The 19,415-nt window shown below is 56.5% G+C and overlaps 1 protein-coding gene across 1 annotated transcript; it reads left to right on the top strand.

Annotated features, from left to right (window-relative positions):
* Nucleotides 1-276: 276 nt before the first annotated feature.
* On the top strand, nucleotides 277-3,217 carry Obp2b (odorant binding protein 2B). The gene is made up of 7 exons (XM_048348772.1): nucleotides 277-369; nucleotides 949-1,064; nucleotides 1,214-1,284; nucleotides 1,743-1,853; nucleotides 2,311-2,412; nucleotides 2,591-2,617; nucleotides 3,124-3,217. The coding sequence occupies exons 1-6, from the start codon at nucleotides 277-279 to the stop codon at nucleotides 2,614-2,616; spliced, it is 519 nt and encodes a 172-aa protein (XP_048204729.1). The 3' UTR covers nucleotide 2,617; nucleotides 3,124-3,217.
* The last annotated feature ends 16,198 nt before the right edge of the window (nucleotides 3,218-19,415 follow it).

The raw sequence follows: 19,415 nt of genomic DNA, 5'->3' as shown, positions 1-19,415 counted from the left end.
GTGGCTGCTCTGTGAGCGGCTCCCTTGTGTGGTGCAAACATCGGTCATCTCCAGGTGGCACTGAGTTGCTATTCATCAGATTCCAAGAATAACACCTTCCACCTCCATAATGGACATAGATTTGGCCATGACAGAAGGATAGGTGGGGTTTGGTCAGTGCCAAGTGGGCACAGGTGACTGGCTGTGGGGGGCATAAAAGCATCTCATGAGAGGCCAGAGCAGCCTGGTTCAGACAGCACAGGAGACCTGCCTTGTCTGTGAGCACAGAGCCCGGAGATGAAGACCCTTCTCCTGACCGCCATGCTGTTTGGGCTAGTGGCTGCCCTGCAGGCCCAGGAACCCCCTTCTGTCCTCTCGGAGGCACAGAGTGTGAGTCTGGGTGGGGCCTTGGGTAGGAGAAAGGCTGATGGCTGATGGGTGAGCAGTGGTCCTAAACCCTGTTTTAGGAGTCAGTGGTGGAGTGGTCAGATCCAGGTGTCCCTGGTGTTTGCCATCAGACATAGGCTCTCCTGGGCACAGAGACAGAGCCATGGGCTCTCCTGAGCACAGGAATGGGAACAAAGGCATGGGCTCTCCTGGGCACAGAGACATGAACACAGGCTTTCCTGGGCACAGGGATAGAGCAGAGGCAGGTTTGGGTCAGGGGTTCCTTCCAGATGACCCCTGGATCCAGAAGTTCTCACGGAGCAGACCTTCAGGAGTGCAGATTCATTTGTTACTGGGTCCAGACCCCAAAGACAACAGATCCTTGGGGAGCAGATGCCATCTGCCCCCTGGGGCATGACCTGTGAAGTAGTGGGTTGGCATTACCAAGCACTGGGGTGCAGTCATGTTGGGGCCCAGCCCATCTCGGGGGTGGCAGCCTGAATGTCTATCTGTTGGACACTGCAGGTTGTGTGTCAAGGCCAGGGCTAGGCTGGCGTGCACTCACTGCTTGGCCTGCTCTAGCTCGCAGGGACCTGGTACATAAAGGCCGTGGTGAACTACAAGGCCCCAGCCCAGGTGTTTCCTGTGACAGTGACAGCCCTGGAAGGTGGAAATTTGGAGGGCAGGGTCACCATCATGTGAGTCTCATCCTGAGGGGCTCCTCTGCCCAAATGTCCTGCCCTCTCCCGCCCACGTTTTGGGTATTGGTGATGAAAATCCCCAGATGGCCTCTGGATGTGTTGGGCCAGGTGGGCATCCTGAGAGCACTGTGCCTTCTGTTTTCTAGGCATGAGGGTCGGTGCCATGAGATAAAAGTTCGCATGCTGAAAACTGATGAGCCTGGAAAATACATAGAGTGTGAGTCTGGCTTCTGGGCCTGATCCCTGGGGACGGGGGGGGGGGGCTAACCTCCCAGGGGGTTTCCTTCTCCCCCATCCTGGGTGCCTGTGACCCTGACACCAGCTGTCAGGCATCATGGGCTTGTTCAGAGAAGAGGTGGGCCTGGCCTTCCCTCGATCTGATGGTCCTGGCTCCTCCACTGGGAAAGCAGGTCTAAGGGAAGCGGGGCAGGGTGGGGCGTGAGCTGGGGCCTCCTTCCCACCGGACCTCCTCTTCTGTCCATCAGCTGGCTCCACAGCTGGGCGCGGCACCCTCCGGGAGGGGCTTCCCGTCCGGACAAAGGCCACAGCAAGGCCTGGGCCAGGCTGGCCGGGAATCATCATCAAAACCGTCTAGACTGTTCCTTCATGTGGCCTTGAATGTTTTCTCCAGAAATGAAGATGCTAAAGAGCTAGCTGTTTTCTCTTTTTCTGCAGTAGGAGGAAAGAAGGTCGTTTACATAGAAAGCCTGCCCATGAAGGACCACGCCATCTTCCTCTGTGAAGGCCAGCATGAAGGGAAGCCATTCCGCTTTGCCAAGCTCATGGGTGAGAGCCCCTCAGAGGCTGTCATGTCCTGCCCCACCATCTGGGCTTCTGGAAGCCAGTGGAATGGGCAGCAGCTGCTCCCTGGCACTGGGGTGAGGCTCTGGCCTGCTTCTGGGTGCTGGCCACAGTGTGCTGCCCAGGGAGAGCCTGAGCTCTGAAAAGGAAAGAGGGCCATCTGGGTGGGGCTGCCAGGGCCAGTGCCAGTCCCCAAGGCTGGGTGCTCAGGATGGAGGAGTTCACGGTGGTGCCAGCCCACTGGCCTGCTCAGGAGCCCTAGGTCACCCAGGGAGGGGCTCAGACCTCCTCTTCCACTTTTGGGCCTCTCCACTCCTGCCCTGAACCACTGCAGGGTGGAAACCTCAGTGCTGGTCAGTGGCCAGGACCTTCCGTCTGTCACCAGCTTCTGGCAGAGCTGTGGCCCCTCTGCCCCTCTGCTCACCCAGCCCCTTCCCCACAGGAAAGAACCCCGAGGAAAACCCAGAGGCTCTGGAGGAATTTAAGAAATTCACACAGCGCAAAGGATTCCAGCTGGAGAGTATCTACGTGCCCAAGCAGAAGGGTGAGAGGGCTCTGCTGTGCCCCTCCCCCAGGCCCCTCTCCTGGGTCCCCACTGTGTCCCCTGCTCCCCTCACAAGCACAACAGGGCCCTGCTTCCGGTATGGGCCCTGAAAGAGTTGGGGCTGGGTGTGATGGGGTTGGGCACCTTCTCACCCTTGGGCGTGCCTCTGTTTCTACAGATGCCTGCATCTCTGAGAATAACTAGGGTAAGTGGCCCCACCCCCTAGGAGGATAGAGGAAAGCCATCCTGAGTTCCGGAGGAGGAGTTTCCATCAGCTGTGGCCTGGCTTTTCCCCGTCCGTTCAACCCCCCCCCACCCCCGAGTTTGTGTGGGGAGCAGGGAAGTGCAGGTCCAGGTACACCCTTGACTGGAGCATGGGGGCCGGGGAGCAGGAGGGGAGGGGACACTGCAGAACCAACCCTGGCAGCCGGGGCTGACACATGGCACGCCCGATCACCTCCAACCCTGTGTCTTTTGTTCACCATCCCCACCCCCAAACACCTCCAGACCCCTCAAACACCCCCCATGGATGCACACAGACTGCCGGGCGAGGAAGAGCTGCGATGGCCCTTGGTGCCCTTGCCGCCCAGCAGGCACTGTGCGGCACAGAAGGCGGGAGCAGGGAAATCCCCATCTCCAGCTGGCCCTGTGCAGCCGCTGCCCAAATCGACTTCCATGGGAGAGCCCTCACCTGTGCCTCTCCTCCCGCCACAGACACCTGGATCCGCCCCTCCTGGGCCCACGCGGCCACCATCAGAGAACCTGGACCACCCTGGACCCTCCCTCCCCCGCCACACCACCGACCTGCGTGTCCACCTCTCCCCCCCCCCAGGCCACCCCTCCCTCCTTAGCTCTCTGCCCCTGTCCCTGGACCCCACCTGACTGCAAATAAAGTGCTTCAGCAAGCAGCGGCTCTGGGCTCCGTCTGTCTGTGAAGGGGTCCTGGCTGGGTCCCCAGGAGCTCTGCCAGGAGGGAAGCCTTGGGGGAAGTGGGGAGACCAGGACCGAGTGGGGTCTAGACCCAAAGGGGTATGGAGTCCAACAGCCCCGTAGAGCCACATGCTTCCAGGGAGGACCATCTGATGCGCCTCACCCCAGGAGGTGTAGGGGGAGGCCGGGCCCTGGGCAGAGGCGTCTGGGAAGCGGTTGGCAGAGCAGGACTGGAGATGGTGTCCTTGGCTGGGCTCCTAGGCCAGCAAGGACTTTGGGGATCGTGGCAGGGATTCTACTTTGATCAGCCTGGGCTCAGTGGTGAGGGTGGAGAGAGACTGGCTGGTCCCTGCTCTTTACCCCCCAACAAAGCCCACCATAGCCTCCCGAGGTCCCTGTCCCCACCTTAACCCTACTGTGGCTGGTCCACGAACCAGGTGTCTGTGTAGGCCCACAGGGGCATGGGGCCACAGGGAGGGAGGAGAGGCCCTGTGCCCCAGATGATGAACAGTGCCTCAAACTGCCAGTCCCAATGGGACTGGGCTCCGACAGGACGAGTTTGCACAGAGTCTGTTGTTCCCCGAGCCTCAGCCAGGTGACCATCAGCTCAGTGACTCTGACCATGACCTGTCTCCTTGCTTTTCTCCTGCCTGGACCTTGCTCTTGGTAGTGGCTGCCGTGTGGCCCTCCATGGAGCTAACCCAGCCGGTGCCAGGTGCAGCTCAAGGCAGCCTGGACACACCTTGGAGGGAGGAGGCAGGCCTCCTCCGCATTCAACCTGAGAACACCTAGGAACACATGTCCCAGAAGAAAACAGAGTAGCCTTCTCCCTATTCACTCACCATTATCTCCCAAAGTTCTTTTTTTTTTTTTTTAAAGTATTGTCTGATATCCCCAGGTCTTCTAAGTTCAGTGCAGTCCCATTTTCCTATAGAAACCTGCTCTCCAGGAAGCAACAGTGTAAGCATTCCCTCTGAAGGGATACTGAGAGGGCCCAGGGTCTCTGGGTGGGACTTCACGAGGCCTTGCATCTATTCCATGGGCAGAGGGCATTCCACCGGGCAGATCTCCTTCCCAAATGCCTTGTCCTGAGAAGTGACGAATCTGCCATCCGGAATAGTCCTAGGTTTGTTGCTGGGGAAGACACCCTCCTCCTCCTCCTCCTCTTCCTCCTCCTCCTCCTCTTCCTCCTCCTCTTCCTCCTCCTCTTCCTCCTCCTCTTCCTCCTCCTCCTCCTCTTCCTCCTCCTCCTCCTCCTCTTCCTCCTCCTCCTCCTCTCTTCCTCCTCCTCCTCCTCTTCCTCCTCCTCCTGCTCCTCCTCCTCCTCTTCCTCCTCCTCCTCCTCCTCCTCCTCTCTTCTTCCTCCTCCTCCTCCTCCTCCTCCTCCTCCTCCTCCTCCTCCTCCTCCTCCTCCTCCTTTTCTCCAATGCCATCTTCCACTGTGCTTGTCAGCATGTGAGGAACTCCCCCTATTTCTTCCCTCACCTGCCAGTGGTCAAGAGGACTCCATTCTCTCCTTGAGGCACTTTAAAGAAATGCAGCAGCCATGGCTGTTGGTCTTCAGAATCCCAGGCCACTCATGGCTATGGAATGTTTGTGGGCTGGAGGTCTAGACTGGCCTACAAGTGGGCAGAGCCAGACTCCTAACAGCATCCCTCTCCTTCTCTTGCCATTTTCTTGGCCTAAAGTCACCTGCCCCCTTTCACACGTGGGTATGGAACTTAATTATGCAATTGTGAGAGAGCTCATTGTGGAATTTGCACACATGAGTAACATGTACTTTGGATCATATTCACCCCTTCTATTGTGGGATTGTTTTCCTGACTTCTTTCTCAATTTGTTTGTTCTTAGTCGACAGAAAATCTAATCTGGAATTTTTTGGCACATCGATTTTGTAGCCTGCTTTTATTTTTCTTTCCTGGACCGAGCTTGGCTGGTCTGCCTGGAATGGATCTGCCTTCCATAGAGGGGTCTCGTGTGTGCCTCTGCCTCTAGGTGCTTTGAAGACGAGGGGTTGCACCAGATGAGGTCTTGATCTGGAGCCCTTCATGGGAGAGGGGGCTATGGGTGGTGCATTTCTCACCGCAACGCGAAGCCGCCATGTATGCCCAAGCCTTCATGCCCCCGTCACTCTGGCCCCTGCCCTTGGCATCAACCGCTTGCTTTCTGTTCCTATGGACCATCTCATTCTTGACATTTCCTCTGAACAAGGCTCTGTGGTTTGTGATTCTGCATCTGGCTTGTCCACTAAGCAACATGCTTCCTGATTGACCCATGTGGCATGGTTCAGAATGGAATTCATCCTTACAGCTGAGGATTATTCCACTGTGTTGTGGGGCCACATTTTAGGACTTCACATTGGGCAAGAATTAGGGCCTGGACATGAGGAAGAAATAGGCAAGAGGGGCCCTCGTTGACACCTTCTGGCTCTAGACACTAAGGCTGGCATTTCCCATTGTGTTAACCTTCTCCTTTCAGACAAAGCTTTCTTCAAAGGAGTCCAAAGGCAGGCAAGACAGATAATTATATGAATTAGTGGCATATACTCACAATGTCCAGGCAAAGCAGTGTAGTCAGCATCACAGGGGATGGAGGGGGCTCTGTGCCCAAGAAGGAGGCTGTGTCTGGCCTCCAGGGCCCCAGCCCAGAATAAATGGGTATCTCAAAGGCAGATGCTCGCAGCTCACTTGAGGGCTATGGGGCCGCTGAGTGTGAGGAGGAGCCTGCTGCTCCCTGCCCTGGGAACCAAGGCGCCTCTTCTCACTCCTGCCCCCACCAAAGAGGTGACACCCCTGGGGGGGGAGGCTAAGAGTGGGACTTGGGTTTCCAGTATCAGAACCCTGGACCGTGTAAGACTCTCGGGCCTATTGATTCTAGAGCCACGGCAAAGGAGCGTTCCATGTTTGTGTCCTCGGTGGGGTCTGCCTGGCAGAGGGGGAGGCTGGCAGAGGTCGCTGAGAGCCCAGGCAGAAGACGCCTGAGCCCGAGAGGAAGCTCAGGGGCCTTGCTGGGGTCTCACCAGTCCTGACACCCACAGACCTTCCCTCTTTCCTCCCTCCCTCTGCTTCCTCCCTCTGTCAGCTTGTGGGCTCCAGAAAAGCTTTTTTCTACTCATCAAATTTCTATTCCCAGTCAAAGGCTCATTAATGACTATCTACTTGAACCATAGATTTCCCTATATATATAAAATTTTTAAACAATTGTTTTGTTGAAGATTTAAGGCCCTGGAAATACCAGACTGCAACCCAGTCCCCAGCCCTGATGGGTGAAAGTGACTGTCTCCTCCTTTTCCACGTCTTCCTTCTAGAAGCAAAGCTGACCTTGGCCACTAACAGATCGATGGTCAAGGCTGGGGCCCAGCCACTGTGCCTTCCTTTAGTGAGAAGTCCAGCTTCTAAGCCAATTGTCCTAAAGCCAGAGCTTCCCATGGTGGCCCCAAGTTCTTTCTCCCCTGGAGCTGGCCAGCGATTGGTCTTGTTCCAGACTAGCTGGGCTTGGTTATCCCAGCTCGGTGCTTGATCCTTTTGTATCAAACCCTCCTTAGATTCTCCTTGTTCCCCTGAGGAAAAGATGGGTCAGCCATCCCAGGATTCTCCTGCAGCTCAGAGCCATCTAGGCACAGGAAACAGATGAGGCCACGGGTGTGTAGATAACCAGGTACCAGGAACAAAATTGGGAGCTGGTGCAGAGACTGGAGTGGGGTCCTGTGTTCAGGGCTCCCATGGCTGGTACCTCTGGGGACAGGGCCAGTACTAACTGCTGACTGATTTGGGGAGAGTGCGATCATCAGAGGAAGGGGTGTAGGGCCTTATTACCTCCTGTGTAGTCCCCTTTCACCCTCACGCGTAAGCCGCCAGTCCCGCAAGTGGCAAAGCTGGAGTGAGGTCTACGTGATACCCTTCGAGTGTGCGTAGTCGCGAGACCCCCCTCCTCCCCTCGCACACTTAAAGAATGACATGGGACACGCGGGCATCTCGGGGTAAGCTTCTGGAACTTCCACCGGTTTACTCAGGGGAGGGGCTTATATGTCAGTAATGGCGGCAGGAAGGGGAGGGATCTGGAGTCACTAAGGATAGGCTGATCTGGGCTGTCCATCATAGTGATGTCATGGAACTTCCCCCAGAGGTGGAGATCACAGCCCACAGGACCGCCCCCCCCTGGGCTCCAGTCAGCGCCATTTTGACACACACGTGCGTGCTCCGAGACGGAAGGCGGGGCTGGTTTGCTACCTCTTCCGGTACCAGACCTGGAAGGGGGTAGGAGTGGCTAACAGCCATGCAGCCCAAGGGCGGGAGAAAGGGGCGGTCTCTCAGGACCTGCCAAGCCGATGCCCCAACATCTCCCCACCTCTTTTTTTTTTTAAATAGCAGGAGGTGCTTTATACATAAGGCATGTGTAGGCATGCGGCAAATGTTGACATAACATATATGTGGGGCCTCTTCCACAGGGGCGGGGGGTAGGTGAAGGGGCCATCCATTTGGCTCAGTCTGGAGAAATTGGAGTCCTTAGCCCATTTCTGCGCCACTCAAGATGATACAGACATCACTCCCCTCTTCTGGCGGTGAGGTAGAAGCAGGTTCGAGCTTTGGCGATTCTGGTGGTCCACAGCAGCCAAGGTGCTGGTAACTTAACACATGTGGTTAGTAAATACTTTATCATAAACATTGAAGCAAGGTGCTGAACCCTTACGCCTATTTTGTAAACATTTTATCAAAAACATTGAAGCAAGGTGTCAAAACCCTCAGCTCCTATTTCTCTCCAACGGGAACTCCCTAAGTTTAGCAGCATGGAGAGAGCAAAAGGGAAAACAATATTCTTTTCCAGTTCTTGTGCAAAGCCATTGGCAATATTGCCACCGCAAAACATTGCGCCAGAAAGACGCCAAGGTGGAGTCTAGGAAGCAAGCTCCTTCCCGCACTGATTTGGGAATATTTAAAAATTTTGTGTGTGTGTGTGTGTGTGTGTGTGTGTGTGTGTGTGTGTGTGTGTAAATTTAAGATATTTAATGTAAGCATAGCTGTCCTTAACTGGTCATGGGGGCTGTTCCCACCCCCCTTTTTGTTTTAATTAATGACAGAGGTGAGCACCAGGCTGGGAGTATGGGCAGAGGCCATTTCTTCTGGAACTACTTCCTGCTGAAAGAGGGCGAAGTAGTCAGGGGCCCCTGATTTGTCATATGGCCTGCTACCGTCCTGTTTGGTTGGCAAAGGTCCTCATCATTACCACAAGAATGGTTATCAGGGCCAGAGGTGTCATGGTCGCCTCTGGCTACCTTCTGTAGCTTAGGCACATCAGGGAGTCTCTAGGGCTGGGGCCTCCAGGGTCCAGATCTGTGCTGAGCACAGCAGTGTAGAAAGATGATGGCCATAAACTGCAAGTTCCCAGGTGGTGGCCTCAGTGAGGGATGTTATCCTGTTAAAAGAGACTTTTGAAAAGATCAGGCAAAAGGCTGACAAGTTCACAGGGCTAGAAACATGAATGGCATAGGAGAACATACCCTGGGCATAAGCCAGAAAAGTTCCATTCAGAACATAAACCCAATTGTGGCCAATTACAAGGAAGGAGGGATAGCTGAAAGAAGTGTTTAGGGATAGTGGTCTGGTTTGGAGTAGCCAGTCAGAGGCTAAAATAAATATATATACATATATACAACTGGCAGGAAAAGGAAAATGGACAGGTATGGGCATTGGGTAGGTACAACTATTCCTCCTGATCTCCCAGCTCTGATTAGTTTTGAAAGGGCGAGACAAGGCAACTCCATTTAGGATGTGACATCATTCTCCTTTTACTCCTCTCCATATCCCTGTTTCCTGGACTGGCTGAGTCCCAGGAGTCCAGTTGCTTGTTGCTGGGATGGCATGCTCCCATCAGCATTCACGGGGTTTGAACTCAGGGCCTGGGCACTGTCTCTGAGTACTTTCGCTCGAGGCTAGTGCTCTACCACTTGAGCCACGGTGCTGCTTTCAGCATTTCTCTGGTTCTTTTGAGCCATGCTTCCAGTCTGGCTCTTTGCTGGTTAATTGGGAGATGGAGTTTTAGAGAGATTTTCTGCCCGGGCTGACTTCGAACTGCAATCCGAGGAGTTCTAGCCATAAGAGCCCTTTTTATATCCAATTAAAACAACAAAGAGAACAACATGAACAGAGCTCACCTGTAACTTGTTGAGAATTGACCAACAAACCCTTACCAGAGTTTACACTTAGAGAACAGCAGACTGAATGAGATGAATGAGATCCATGTGCCATCAAATCATATCATTTAACCTTACTGGAAAGTGGAAGAGAACACAAATAAATGACAATCGAGGGCAAAGGGTTAAAACAATGTAAAAGTCTCAGCTTCAGCAGTGGCTGTGTCTTCCATCCTGGATTAGCAGGCTTCATTAGCCATGTGTGGTGGGGGCAGGCAGTAGAGATGGGTTGGATCTGGGCAAAGCTGTAGTTGCATCTCTGAGAGTCCTCTGGACAGGCTGTCACACCTCCTGCAAAATTCTACACAGACTGTTTAAAGACATTTGAAATCCCCCAGTGTTTCCTGCTTGGTTGCTCTGAGTACTCTGGCTTCTCAAATCCTTTAGAAATGTATTTTAAGCCATTATAGGTAGAAGCTTTTACATCTTTGCCTCAGCCTTATTTGCACCCAAAAAAACTCTGGAACCCAGGGGGCATCTAGCCTCCTGCCTGTCTGTTTTTTGTTTGTTTGATTTTTCCAGTCCCGGCTACTGCACGACCTTTGAACTCAAATGACAATTTTTCCTTAATGCAAGAATCACAATTACAAAGTTAGAAATACTTATCCATTCAGCTTTCAAATAAATTAGTGAGAAATGTTATCCCATTTTGCCATTTCTTTCTACGTACCAGAGCTAATGAGAGTTTACTTTTATCCCCATTAGTTTAATGTATATATTTTACAATGCTTGCCTGATTGTATGTAACTTAAGATAGTAAGGAGTCTTACTTATTGCATCACAGTATACACATAGAATTTAGTACCTGAATCATTAGACTGATATCGAAAATAATTGCAACAAAAGTACTTTTAACAGTGTTCACCAGAATTACAAACACAAGAAATCCGGTCTCAGCATCTTGCCTTTTCAATATATCTAAATTGCAAAAATAGCATAGGAATCAAATCACATCAGATAAATAAACCTTTTAACCATTAAAAAAAAACTTTCCCAATTCTTAGTACCTCTCAAGGGGCAGTTTTAGAGATTCCAGTCAAATCACTCATTGCTGTATATTAGAACCTTTTGGAGTTTTTCTTAGACATGTTTGCTTGCCCCCTAAACAATCCATTTGGGTTAAAAACCTGGGGTTTTTCCTTGCTGTAACCCCACCTACAGGCTGCAAGGGAGAGTTTAACACAGAACTTAAGCAGGTTAACATAGTAGTTAAAGAGGAAGTAATTTTTAAACCATGATGCTAGATTTTATATGTTTTTATCCACAAACAAACATACACAGACAAACGGTTGTGCACAAGGTTTGAGCGCTCTTAGGAAAAAATATCTGAATTGGCCATGTAAGTTTACTGGAATTCCAGTGGCAAAATGATATTATTTTGCCCATATTTTAGAACCATGTGGTCAGTTAAAAGGCAAAAAAAAAAAAAAAAAACCTTTCCTAAGAAACAAAAACTTTCACAGTTTATCTGGCCAGGAAATGAAGAAGCCACATTTTGAAAAAAACAGTTCCGCTCTTACAACCAGAGAAGGTCCAGGAGACGGGAGACAAGACACAAACAGGACAGACACGTGGCACCGCTTAACACAGCAAGACATCTTTAAGCCCCTGCCCAGCCTTGGGGGATTTGGCACGCCCATCACCTGGGGTGAGGGCAGGAGGAGGCCACCCTAGAACCTATCAAACATTAACAACAAAAATCTGAAGCCTTGGGGCTGGGGATATGGCTTAGTGGCAAGAGTGCCTGCCTCGGATACACGAGGCCCTGGGTTCGATTCCCCAGCACCACATATACAGAAAACGGCCAGAAGCGGTGCTGTGGCTCAAGTGGCAGAGTGCTAGCCTTGAGCGGGAAGAAGCCAGGAACAGTGCTCAGGCCCTGAGTCCAAGGCCCAGGACTGGCCAAAAAAAAAAAAAAAAAAAAATCTGAAGCCTTTTTTGTCTAGCAGGCCTCAGAGGTGGGGGGAAGGGAGCAGGCGCAAGGGCAAGCCAGCCCAGGAGCGGCGTGCGTCGCTGCGGGAGCTCCATGCCTGCCTCGCCGCCCCCGCACCCGTTGTGCCGTAAGGCGCTGTCGGCCTCCCGCCTCCACCGCCGCTGCTTTCTGGGGCTGCCGGGCCAAAAACGGCGTGAGGATCCGGCAACACCTGCTCCTCGCCGGTGGCCCGCGAGCGGCGCTCTCCACACTCTGCCGCCGGCGCCACAGCCGTCCATGCATCCCGCACAGCCCGGGACCACCATTTTCAATTCGGGACCTGGAACCCCGGGGGGGGGGGGGTCCCAGCCTGGACGGCAGCACCTGTTCTGTGCCCCACTGCCGCCACTTTGTGTGCTGCGCCAGCCTCAGGCGGGGCTGGTTTGCTACCTCTTCTGGTACCAGACCAGGAAGGGGGTAGGAGTGGCTAACAGCCACGCAGCCCCAGGGTGGGAGAAAGGGGCGGTCTCTCAGGACCTGCCAAGCCGGTGCCCCAACAAAGGGGCACCGACAGAACAAGCAGGGACTGGGCCCTGAGGGCTGGTTACAGGGAGCAGGATGGTTGGGGTCATCCACAAAGCCCTGGTGCATGTTTCTGTGGTTCCTGTGTGTGTGACCCTGCCCTGGCCTGCCCAGCTCCCCCACTGATGATGGAGAGGGGCCAGCCTGTGCCCAGATTTCCTGTACTTACAGAGTCTTGGGCCCCCACAGCCTGCACTGAGACCCAAGGAGCCTCACTCTCATCTCTGCTTGTGCCTCAGCTCCAGCCTACCCTACTGCTCCCACACCCTACTCTGGGAGGTTTCCCCCTTCCACACCCTGCTCAAGGACAGCTCTCCCCTCCCACACCCTGCTCGGGGAGGCCTCCCCCCTCCCATGTTCACCCTGCTCAGGGACCTTCTCCCTTCCAGCTTTTGGGAACATGGAACATAATACGACGGACAGGAGACATACCTGTTCCTGCCCGCGAGCCAGCGAATGGACCGCCCCCTGTCCTGCTTTGCAAAAACAATCACAATGTGCCGACCTGCTGGATGCACATGACGTAGTGCCTGTCCGCTCCTAACTTCACGTCCCAAGCCCCAAACCTCACCTCCCGCGTGGCCCTTGATTTCAGCGTGTCACCTCAGAGGAATGAGCCTCTGAGCAGCACATTCCGTAACCACAGGAACGGCCAGCGCCGGGGCGTGGGGAGCAGAGGAGGCCACTGCACCACCTGCTGGGTCCTGGGCACACTCACCATGACACACCGCCTCACTATCCCAGGTGGGGGAAGCCTGACTTCGGCAGCGGCAGCGATCTGCTTGCTCCCGCGCAGAGGCAGAGACTCAATATCTTTTAGTTTTTCCTGTGGGACCCATGCAGGCCGCATACTGGAGCTAAGATCTGCTGTTGTGATGAAGGCCTAGCCAGGCAATCTCAGGTCTCATCCACAGGACTGCTTTAGAAAACCCCACCTAGGCTGGGTGGGAACTTGTTTGGGTCTTGTTCCTTCTGGGTTCTGGGTCCTGACCCTCCACAGCTGCAGTAAGGGCCTTACATGCTGGTTGAAGGGAGGGTTAGATGGTGTTCCAGGAACCTTTTGGCAGCCCTGGGGTCCAGGCACCTGGGAGCCTGCGGTGGGTCTCCTGGGGACTCTGGCTGCAGAGCAGAAGGCTCTGGACTGTCCGAGGGAACTCCCTGAAAGTGGGGTCAGGTCTTGTGTGTCCTGGGCTCCTCCGGGGCCCCCTTGGCCGTCTCCCGGAACCCTGCCTTACCCTATGAAAATCTGGCCACCAAGGCTGCACTTAGACCAACCCAGCCAGCAATGAAGAAACGACACCCACATCTTGACCAAGCCACCATGCACACTGACAGGGACAAGGCCACCTGCCCAGCTCATGCCACTTCCCACATGGGAAGGCGTCAGGGCTGAGCTGCCATATCCTGCACATGTATGGGCAGGTGGGCAGAACAGCACATGGGTGCCATGTTCTAGGCACCGTTATGGGTGTCAAGCTTTCTACACAGCCCTGGATGAATTCTCATTCCTGGTGCATTCTTGTCCTGTAAGTAAGAAGATACATTTTTGTTTATTTTCTCTTTTAGCACAGAGACCTGACTGATGGTCCTGCGTCTTGTGTCCATGTCTGATGGCCCTGTGTCTTGTGTCCTCATCTGATGGCCCTGTGACTTGTGTCCCTGTCTGATGGTTCTGTGTCTTGTGTCCCTGTCTGATGGCCCTGTGTCTTGTGTCCCTGTCTGATGGCCCTGTGTCTTGTGTCCCTGTCTGATGGCCCTGTGTCTTGTGTCCTGTCATCTGATGGCCCTGTGTCTTGTGTCCCTGTTTGATGGCCCTGTGTCTTATGTCCCTGTCTGATGGTCCTGTGTCTTGTGTCCCTTTCTTTTTTTTTGGCCAGTCCTGGGGCTTGGACTCAGGGCCTGAGCACTGTCCCTGGCTCAAGGCTAGCACTCTGCCACTTGAGCCACAGCGCCACTTCTGGCCATTTTCTATATATGTGGTGCTGGGGAATCGAACCCAGGGCCTCATGTATACGAGGCAAGCACTCTAGCCACTAGGCCATATCCCCAGCCCTTGTGTCCCTTTCTGATAGCCCTGTGTCTTGTGTCACTGTCTGATGGCCCTGTGACTTTGTGTCCCTGTCTAGTGGCCCCGTGACTTGTGTCCCTGTCTGATGGCCCTGTGACTTGTGTCCCTGTCTGATGGTTCTGTGTCTTGTGTCCCTGTCTGATGGCCCTGTGTCTTGTGTCCCTGTCTGATGGCCCCGTGTCTTGTGTCCCTGTCTGATGGTCCTGGGTCTTGTGACCCTGTCTGATGGTTCTGTCTTGTGTCATCATCTGATGGTCCTGTGTCTTGTGTCCCTGTCTGATGGCCCTGTGTCTTGTGTCCCTGTCTGATGGTCCTGTGTCTTGTGTCCTTGTCTGATGGTCCTGTGTCTTGTGTCCCTGTCTGATGGCCCTGTGTCTTGTGTCTCTGTCTGATGGCCCAGTGTCTTGTGTCCCTGTCTGATGGCCCCGTGTCTTGTGTCCCTGTCTGATGGTTCTGTCTTGTGTCCCTGTCTGATGGTCCTGTGTCTTGTGTCCCTGTCTGATGGTCCTGTGACTTGTGTCCCTGTCTGATGGCCCTGTGTCTTGTGTCCCTGTCTGATGGTTCTATGTCTTGTGTCCCTGTCTGATGGCCCTGTGTCTTGTATCACTGTCTGTTGGGGACAGCTGTGCCTTTAAGAGGGGATGGCTCACTTAGCCCCCCCCCCCCCCACTTTCTGGTTTCAACTGGAAGAGAAGCCCCTGGGGGCGAGCACATGCATGCCATCATGGCAGCGGAGACCCCAGAGGCCTGGTCTTTGGGGGGCAGTGGTCTCCGCCCATAGAGGAAGTTCTGTGACATCACCTGATGTACAGTCCATCAAGCCAATCGTTAAGATACAGTAGCCCCTCTCCTCTGGGGGTGTAAATTGTTAGCCCCTCCCTTTATTAAACCAGAACTCTGGGGGAGGGGAGAGTTGGACTCCATTTTGTTTGGGCAGCAAGGAGCCCACGTGCTCACACACGAAGGGTCACAAGGGTTTCACGGAGCCCCAAGGACCCCTGGGCCAGGAGCGGGCTTTTCCCCTGGCACGACGCAGCACCACCCCAATCCACTAGGCTACTCTGCTCTCATTTCCAGTGGAAAGAGACGTGGGCCCACCAGACAAAACCTGCTCAGCTTCTGTGCCTGTGTGCCTGTGTGCATTTGTGTGCGCATGCGTGTGTGTGCCTGTGCGTGTGCGCGTGTTTGTGTACGTATGCAGGCCCATGCACGCACACCCCTGGGGATGTGGTAAGATTCAGGCTGACAGGAGCTGCCCGAGGCCCACCAAGGATTGCCCAAGCTGGGCCGAGGCAGCGAGTGTCCCAGCCAAGTCCTCAGCCCGGATGTTGGGCGGCACTCAGGGCGGCGACGCCTGCCCCATGGGCTCACAGGGCTTCTCCCTGGACCCACCGGGAGACGTCCTGCCACGTCCTCCACAGAGAAGACGGCTGGGCTCTGCAGGGCAGAGATGATGGCATGGAGGGAGGAGACGTTCCGCGGCACGCGGCAATCCTGGGGAGGAAGACCGAGTGAGCCCTGCCTGTCACGGCTGCCCCCTCCTGACCTGGCCCTCGGGCAGAGCCCCGGACAAGAGGGGGTTGCAGGGACCCAGGGCCCCCAGGCAGGATGTGGGCTCCCCACGGGCTGAGAGGCGGACAGAGTGAGCAGCATCCAGGAGTGGCCGGAGAGTGGCTGCCCTGGGGAGCGTGGGCCAAGAGCACCCCTCTTGAGGTATGATTCCTTGTTTCTGTCTAGGAATGAAAAGACCGTGGTGGACTTTTTCTGATCCTTCCTGGAAATACGAGAAACTTGCCTGCGTGTATCAGCAATTGCGGGCAACCAGACTTGCTCAACAAAACCAACCCTACCTTAGCCGATGGTTGTTGGCTGTGCCTAAAAGGGGGTCATTCCATCTTCCCTCTTTATGGGGTACAAGACTCCTCCCTTCCTTCCAGTTGCCAAGCCCTACCCCCTCGTTCAGGGGTATCCACTCCTACCCTTTCTCTACTAACAAGCCAGAGCTGTTCAGTTCATGGTGATCCGACACCAATATGCTGCCTTACAAGAGGCTGATTGGGAACCCTATGAGGCTGGCCATGGCCCCTACCAGCATGTACAGGCGTGAGGCGAAAATAATAGGGCTTCCTCTTGAGTGTCAATCCCTCCCCCCGAGTACTGGGCTGGCAGGCCCTGCAGGTAGGACGGCCTGAAGAGCTAGAGTGGCAGTCAATGACAGGTAAGATCCTCAGAGGGGGACAACCTAAGACAGGCACACTCTCGAGTAAGGCAGCCATCTGCTAATAAAACAAAAAAGGGGAGATGTGGGACACGCCCGGAACTAGCTGGCCCCACCTGTTTTCCAGCCCTGGAGCCACGTGTGGCAGTGAACCCGGAGGTGGTTCTGTGGGCTGTGAAAAATCAGGCCGCCTCTAGGGTTGGTCCCCGGCTCTTCCTCCCCTTGACGGACAGCTCAGGCCTCCCCTTACAGTCCCTAGATAGGTGCACACCCCTCCCCTTCCTGCTGATCTTAGACCTGATTGGCTCCTGTGCCTTACATTAGTTGCACATGCTTCAAGATCTTGCATCTACTCAACTCCCAGATGTGTCTGATTGTCCTCCGGTGAGGGAGGGCTGGGTGCGGGTGGTCGACCGGCCCTTTCCTTTCTTGGCTCCTCTGGTCGGGGTGTGCCTCTCCCATCTCTCCTGCAGGTGGGGGGAGTGCGGGGGGGGGCACTAGAAACCCCAACAACGGGGGGGGGGGTCTCACCCCTCCTTAGGGATTGCATTAATCAAGTGGTCCACACCACTAGGTGCTAGGTGTGCTGGAGCCGAGGCTGGGGCAGGAAACCATGGTAGCAGGGAAAGGAAGCGGGGCCAGGGCAGCACAGGACACAGGAACCCCGCCTCCCCCACAGCAGCCTGCCCGGGCCCTCACCATGACATTCCGTGCCAGCTGCTCTGCCCGCAGGTGGGGAAGGGCCGGCAGGACGGGGCGGGGGGGGGGGGGGCAGCGCCTGCCTGCGCCCACTCTCTGCGGTCAGCACGGAGGGCGGCGAGCGCCCTGGGGCCCGAGCTCCAACGCCGGGGTGGAGCCGGGCTGTGGCTCTGAGCTCCGGCTCCGCGCTCCATGCTGGTGCTCGGATGCGGGTGCTCCCACAAGGTAGAGCGGCGGAGGCAGTGCTCCTTCGACACAGCGTGCCCGACTCAAGGTCAGGAGCGCCTCCAGCTCCGCGCCGGTTCTCAGGGGTTGGGAACCGGAGCCAGGGTGACACAGGGCTCCCTGGAGGCCACACGGGCCCTGCGCCCCCGGGCCGGCGTGGGGCGCAGGAGCCCAGGGCGCCTCCCACCCAGGGCGCCGGGCTCAGCAGTCCCAGCAGAGAGAGCAGCCCGGCCGGCGCTCCACGGCCCCGAGCAGCACCGCCCCGGGCAGAAGCAGCGCCCGCTGCGCCCCGAAGGCGGCTGGTCCGCGGCCTGGGCGCGGAGCCTCGGTGGGCGCCGGCTCCACCTCGGCAGCCGCTTCCGGGCTCGCTGGGGACGGAGCTCGGGGGGCAGCGGAGCGGGGCCGCGTCTCCCCCGCGCACGCTGCTGCCTCCTCCTCACACGACCTCTAAGCCAGGGCGCTGCGGGCGCGGAGCTCCACGGCCAAGGGGGCGCTGGCTGCTCCGGCCCCATCAAGACCAGGCCCGCGAGCCGGCCAGGAGCCCGGCGCCTCCTCCACACGGGGCGCTGTGGCTCCCGCAGGACTGCAGGCCACGCTCCAGGCTGCAGCGGCCTCTGCTGGGCTGGAGGCCTCGTTCTCAACTGCTGCGCCCTCTGCTGGGCTGGAGGCCGCGTTATCAACTGCTGCGCCCTCTGCTGGGCTGGAGGCCACGTTCTCGGCTGCTGCGCCCCCTGCTGGGCTGGAGGCCACGTTCTCGGCTGCTGCGCCCCCTGCTGGGCTGGAGGCCATGTTCTCGGCTGCTGCGCCCCCTGCTGGGCTGGAGGCCACGTTCTCAGCTGCTGCACCCCCTGCTGGGCTGGAGGCCACGTTCTTGGCTGCAGCTCCCTCTGCTGTGCTGGAGGCCACGTTCTGGGCTGGATCTGAACGCGGCTCTGGCGTGGGTGTGACACCCAGCACCGGGGCTGCTGGAGCTGCAGGAGGAGACAAGGTCTCCATGACCACTGTCTCCCGAGTCCTTGGAAAGCCCCACAGGACCCTCCTCCCTGGGGCTTCCCGGCGTGGGACCTTCCACACGCCCGCTGCTCCACTCCCTCCTGAAGTCCGACATGGGCTTCAGGCTCCTCCTGCTCCTGGCCCCTGGCTCATGTGGAGCCCCTCCCAGGGGTGTCCTGCACCCCACCCCTCCACAGGCTCCACGTCCGTCCCAGGCTCCACACCCACAGCCTCGCCCTGGCTGGGATCCTGGGTCCCCGACTGTGCCAGCAGATGGGAGACGTGGCGCTCCAGGGGGGACACCGACATATGGAGCCTCAGGTGAACCAGGCCTCGCTGGAGGCCGGGACGCGGTGCCGGTCCCCAGAAGTCCTCCGGGTGGCAGTCCAGACAGGAGCCCAGGAGGCACGAGATGGCGCTAGGGGCAGATGGGTGGCAAGCAGAGTCCGACTCGAGGGCAGCCCCTCCCCTGGTCCCCTCACACCTCCTGATGGTTTCTGTCCTTGCAGAGACAAGATTACCCCAAGGCGAGCACCTTTGGGCTGTGCCTCCAGCCCAGGCCAGGCCTCAGAGGAACTCGAGGGAGGATCCACGACCCAACGCTGGGAGCTGCTCTGTCCTCCCTGCCCCTCCAGCCTCCTCCTCTCCCTGACTCCCAGCACCTGCTCAGGGGCCCTGACCCAGGACAGACGGCCCTAGCTCCACCCGGGAGCTCATGGTGTGCTAGTCAAAGCCTGCATGACACCGTCTGTGGTGAGGATTGATTCCCATGGGGCTCAGCACAGAGCCCCTGCCTCTACCAGTGCCCCCAACAGCACCTCAGCCTGGAGTCGGCTTCCTGCTGCAGACGAAGCCCCGCCCTCAAGGCTCTCACTTAATAAGCACAAGAGTTGAGGGCTCCTGGTTAGCCCAAACTTCCCCCCTCCCCCAAACACACATATCAGTCACCACTGTGGAGACCCTCGCCCTCCCTGGAGGCCAAGCCCACTCACTAGCCCAGCTTGTCCGGAGGGATGACATCCGGGCCGGGGTGGGGGAGGGCGTCAGTCTGTCCAGAGGAGCCCGTGGGGATGTCACAAGTGCTGAACCTGTGGAGGATTTCAAGCATCACTGCCCAGCCCCGGACAGCCGGCATGTTCCTGCTCTTCTGTCTCCACTCCGCTCCCTCCTGGACATTGGCCCTTCC

The sequence above is a fragment of the Perognathus longimembris genome, chromosome 1 (genome assembly GCF_023159225.1).
Source record: "Perognathus longimembris pacificus isolate PPM17 chromosome 1, ASM2315922v1, whole genome shotgun sequence".
Classification (NCBI taxonomy): Eukaryota; Metazoa; Chordata; class Mammalia; order Rodentia; family Heteromyidae; genus Perognathus; species Perognathus longimembris.
Note: the sequence above shows the minus strand (reverse complement) of the source record. Positions and strands in the feature narration are given on the sequence as shown.

Bases quoted from the DNA above. Each gene is read 5' to 3' on its own strand.
- Obp2b (XM_048348772.1), top strand. From the start codon at position 277: ATGAAGACCCTTCTCCTGACCGCCATGCTGTTTGGGCTAGTGGCTGCC. The intron at 1,285-1,742 runs GTGAGTCTGGCT...CTTTTTCTGCAG, and splicing joins GCCTGGAAAATACATAGAGT to TAGGAGGAAAGAAGGTCGTT. The intron at 2,413-2,590 runs GTGAGAGGGCTC...CTGTTTCTACAG, and splicing joins CTACGTGCCCAAGCAGAAGG to ATGCCTGCATCTCTGAGAAT.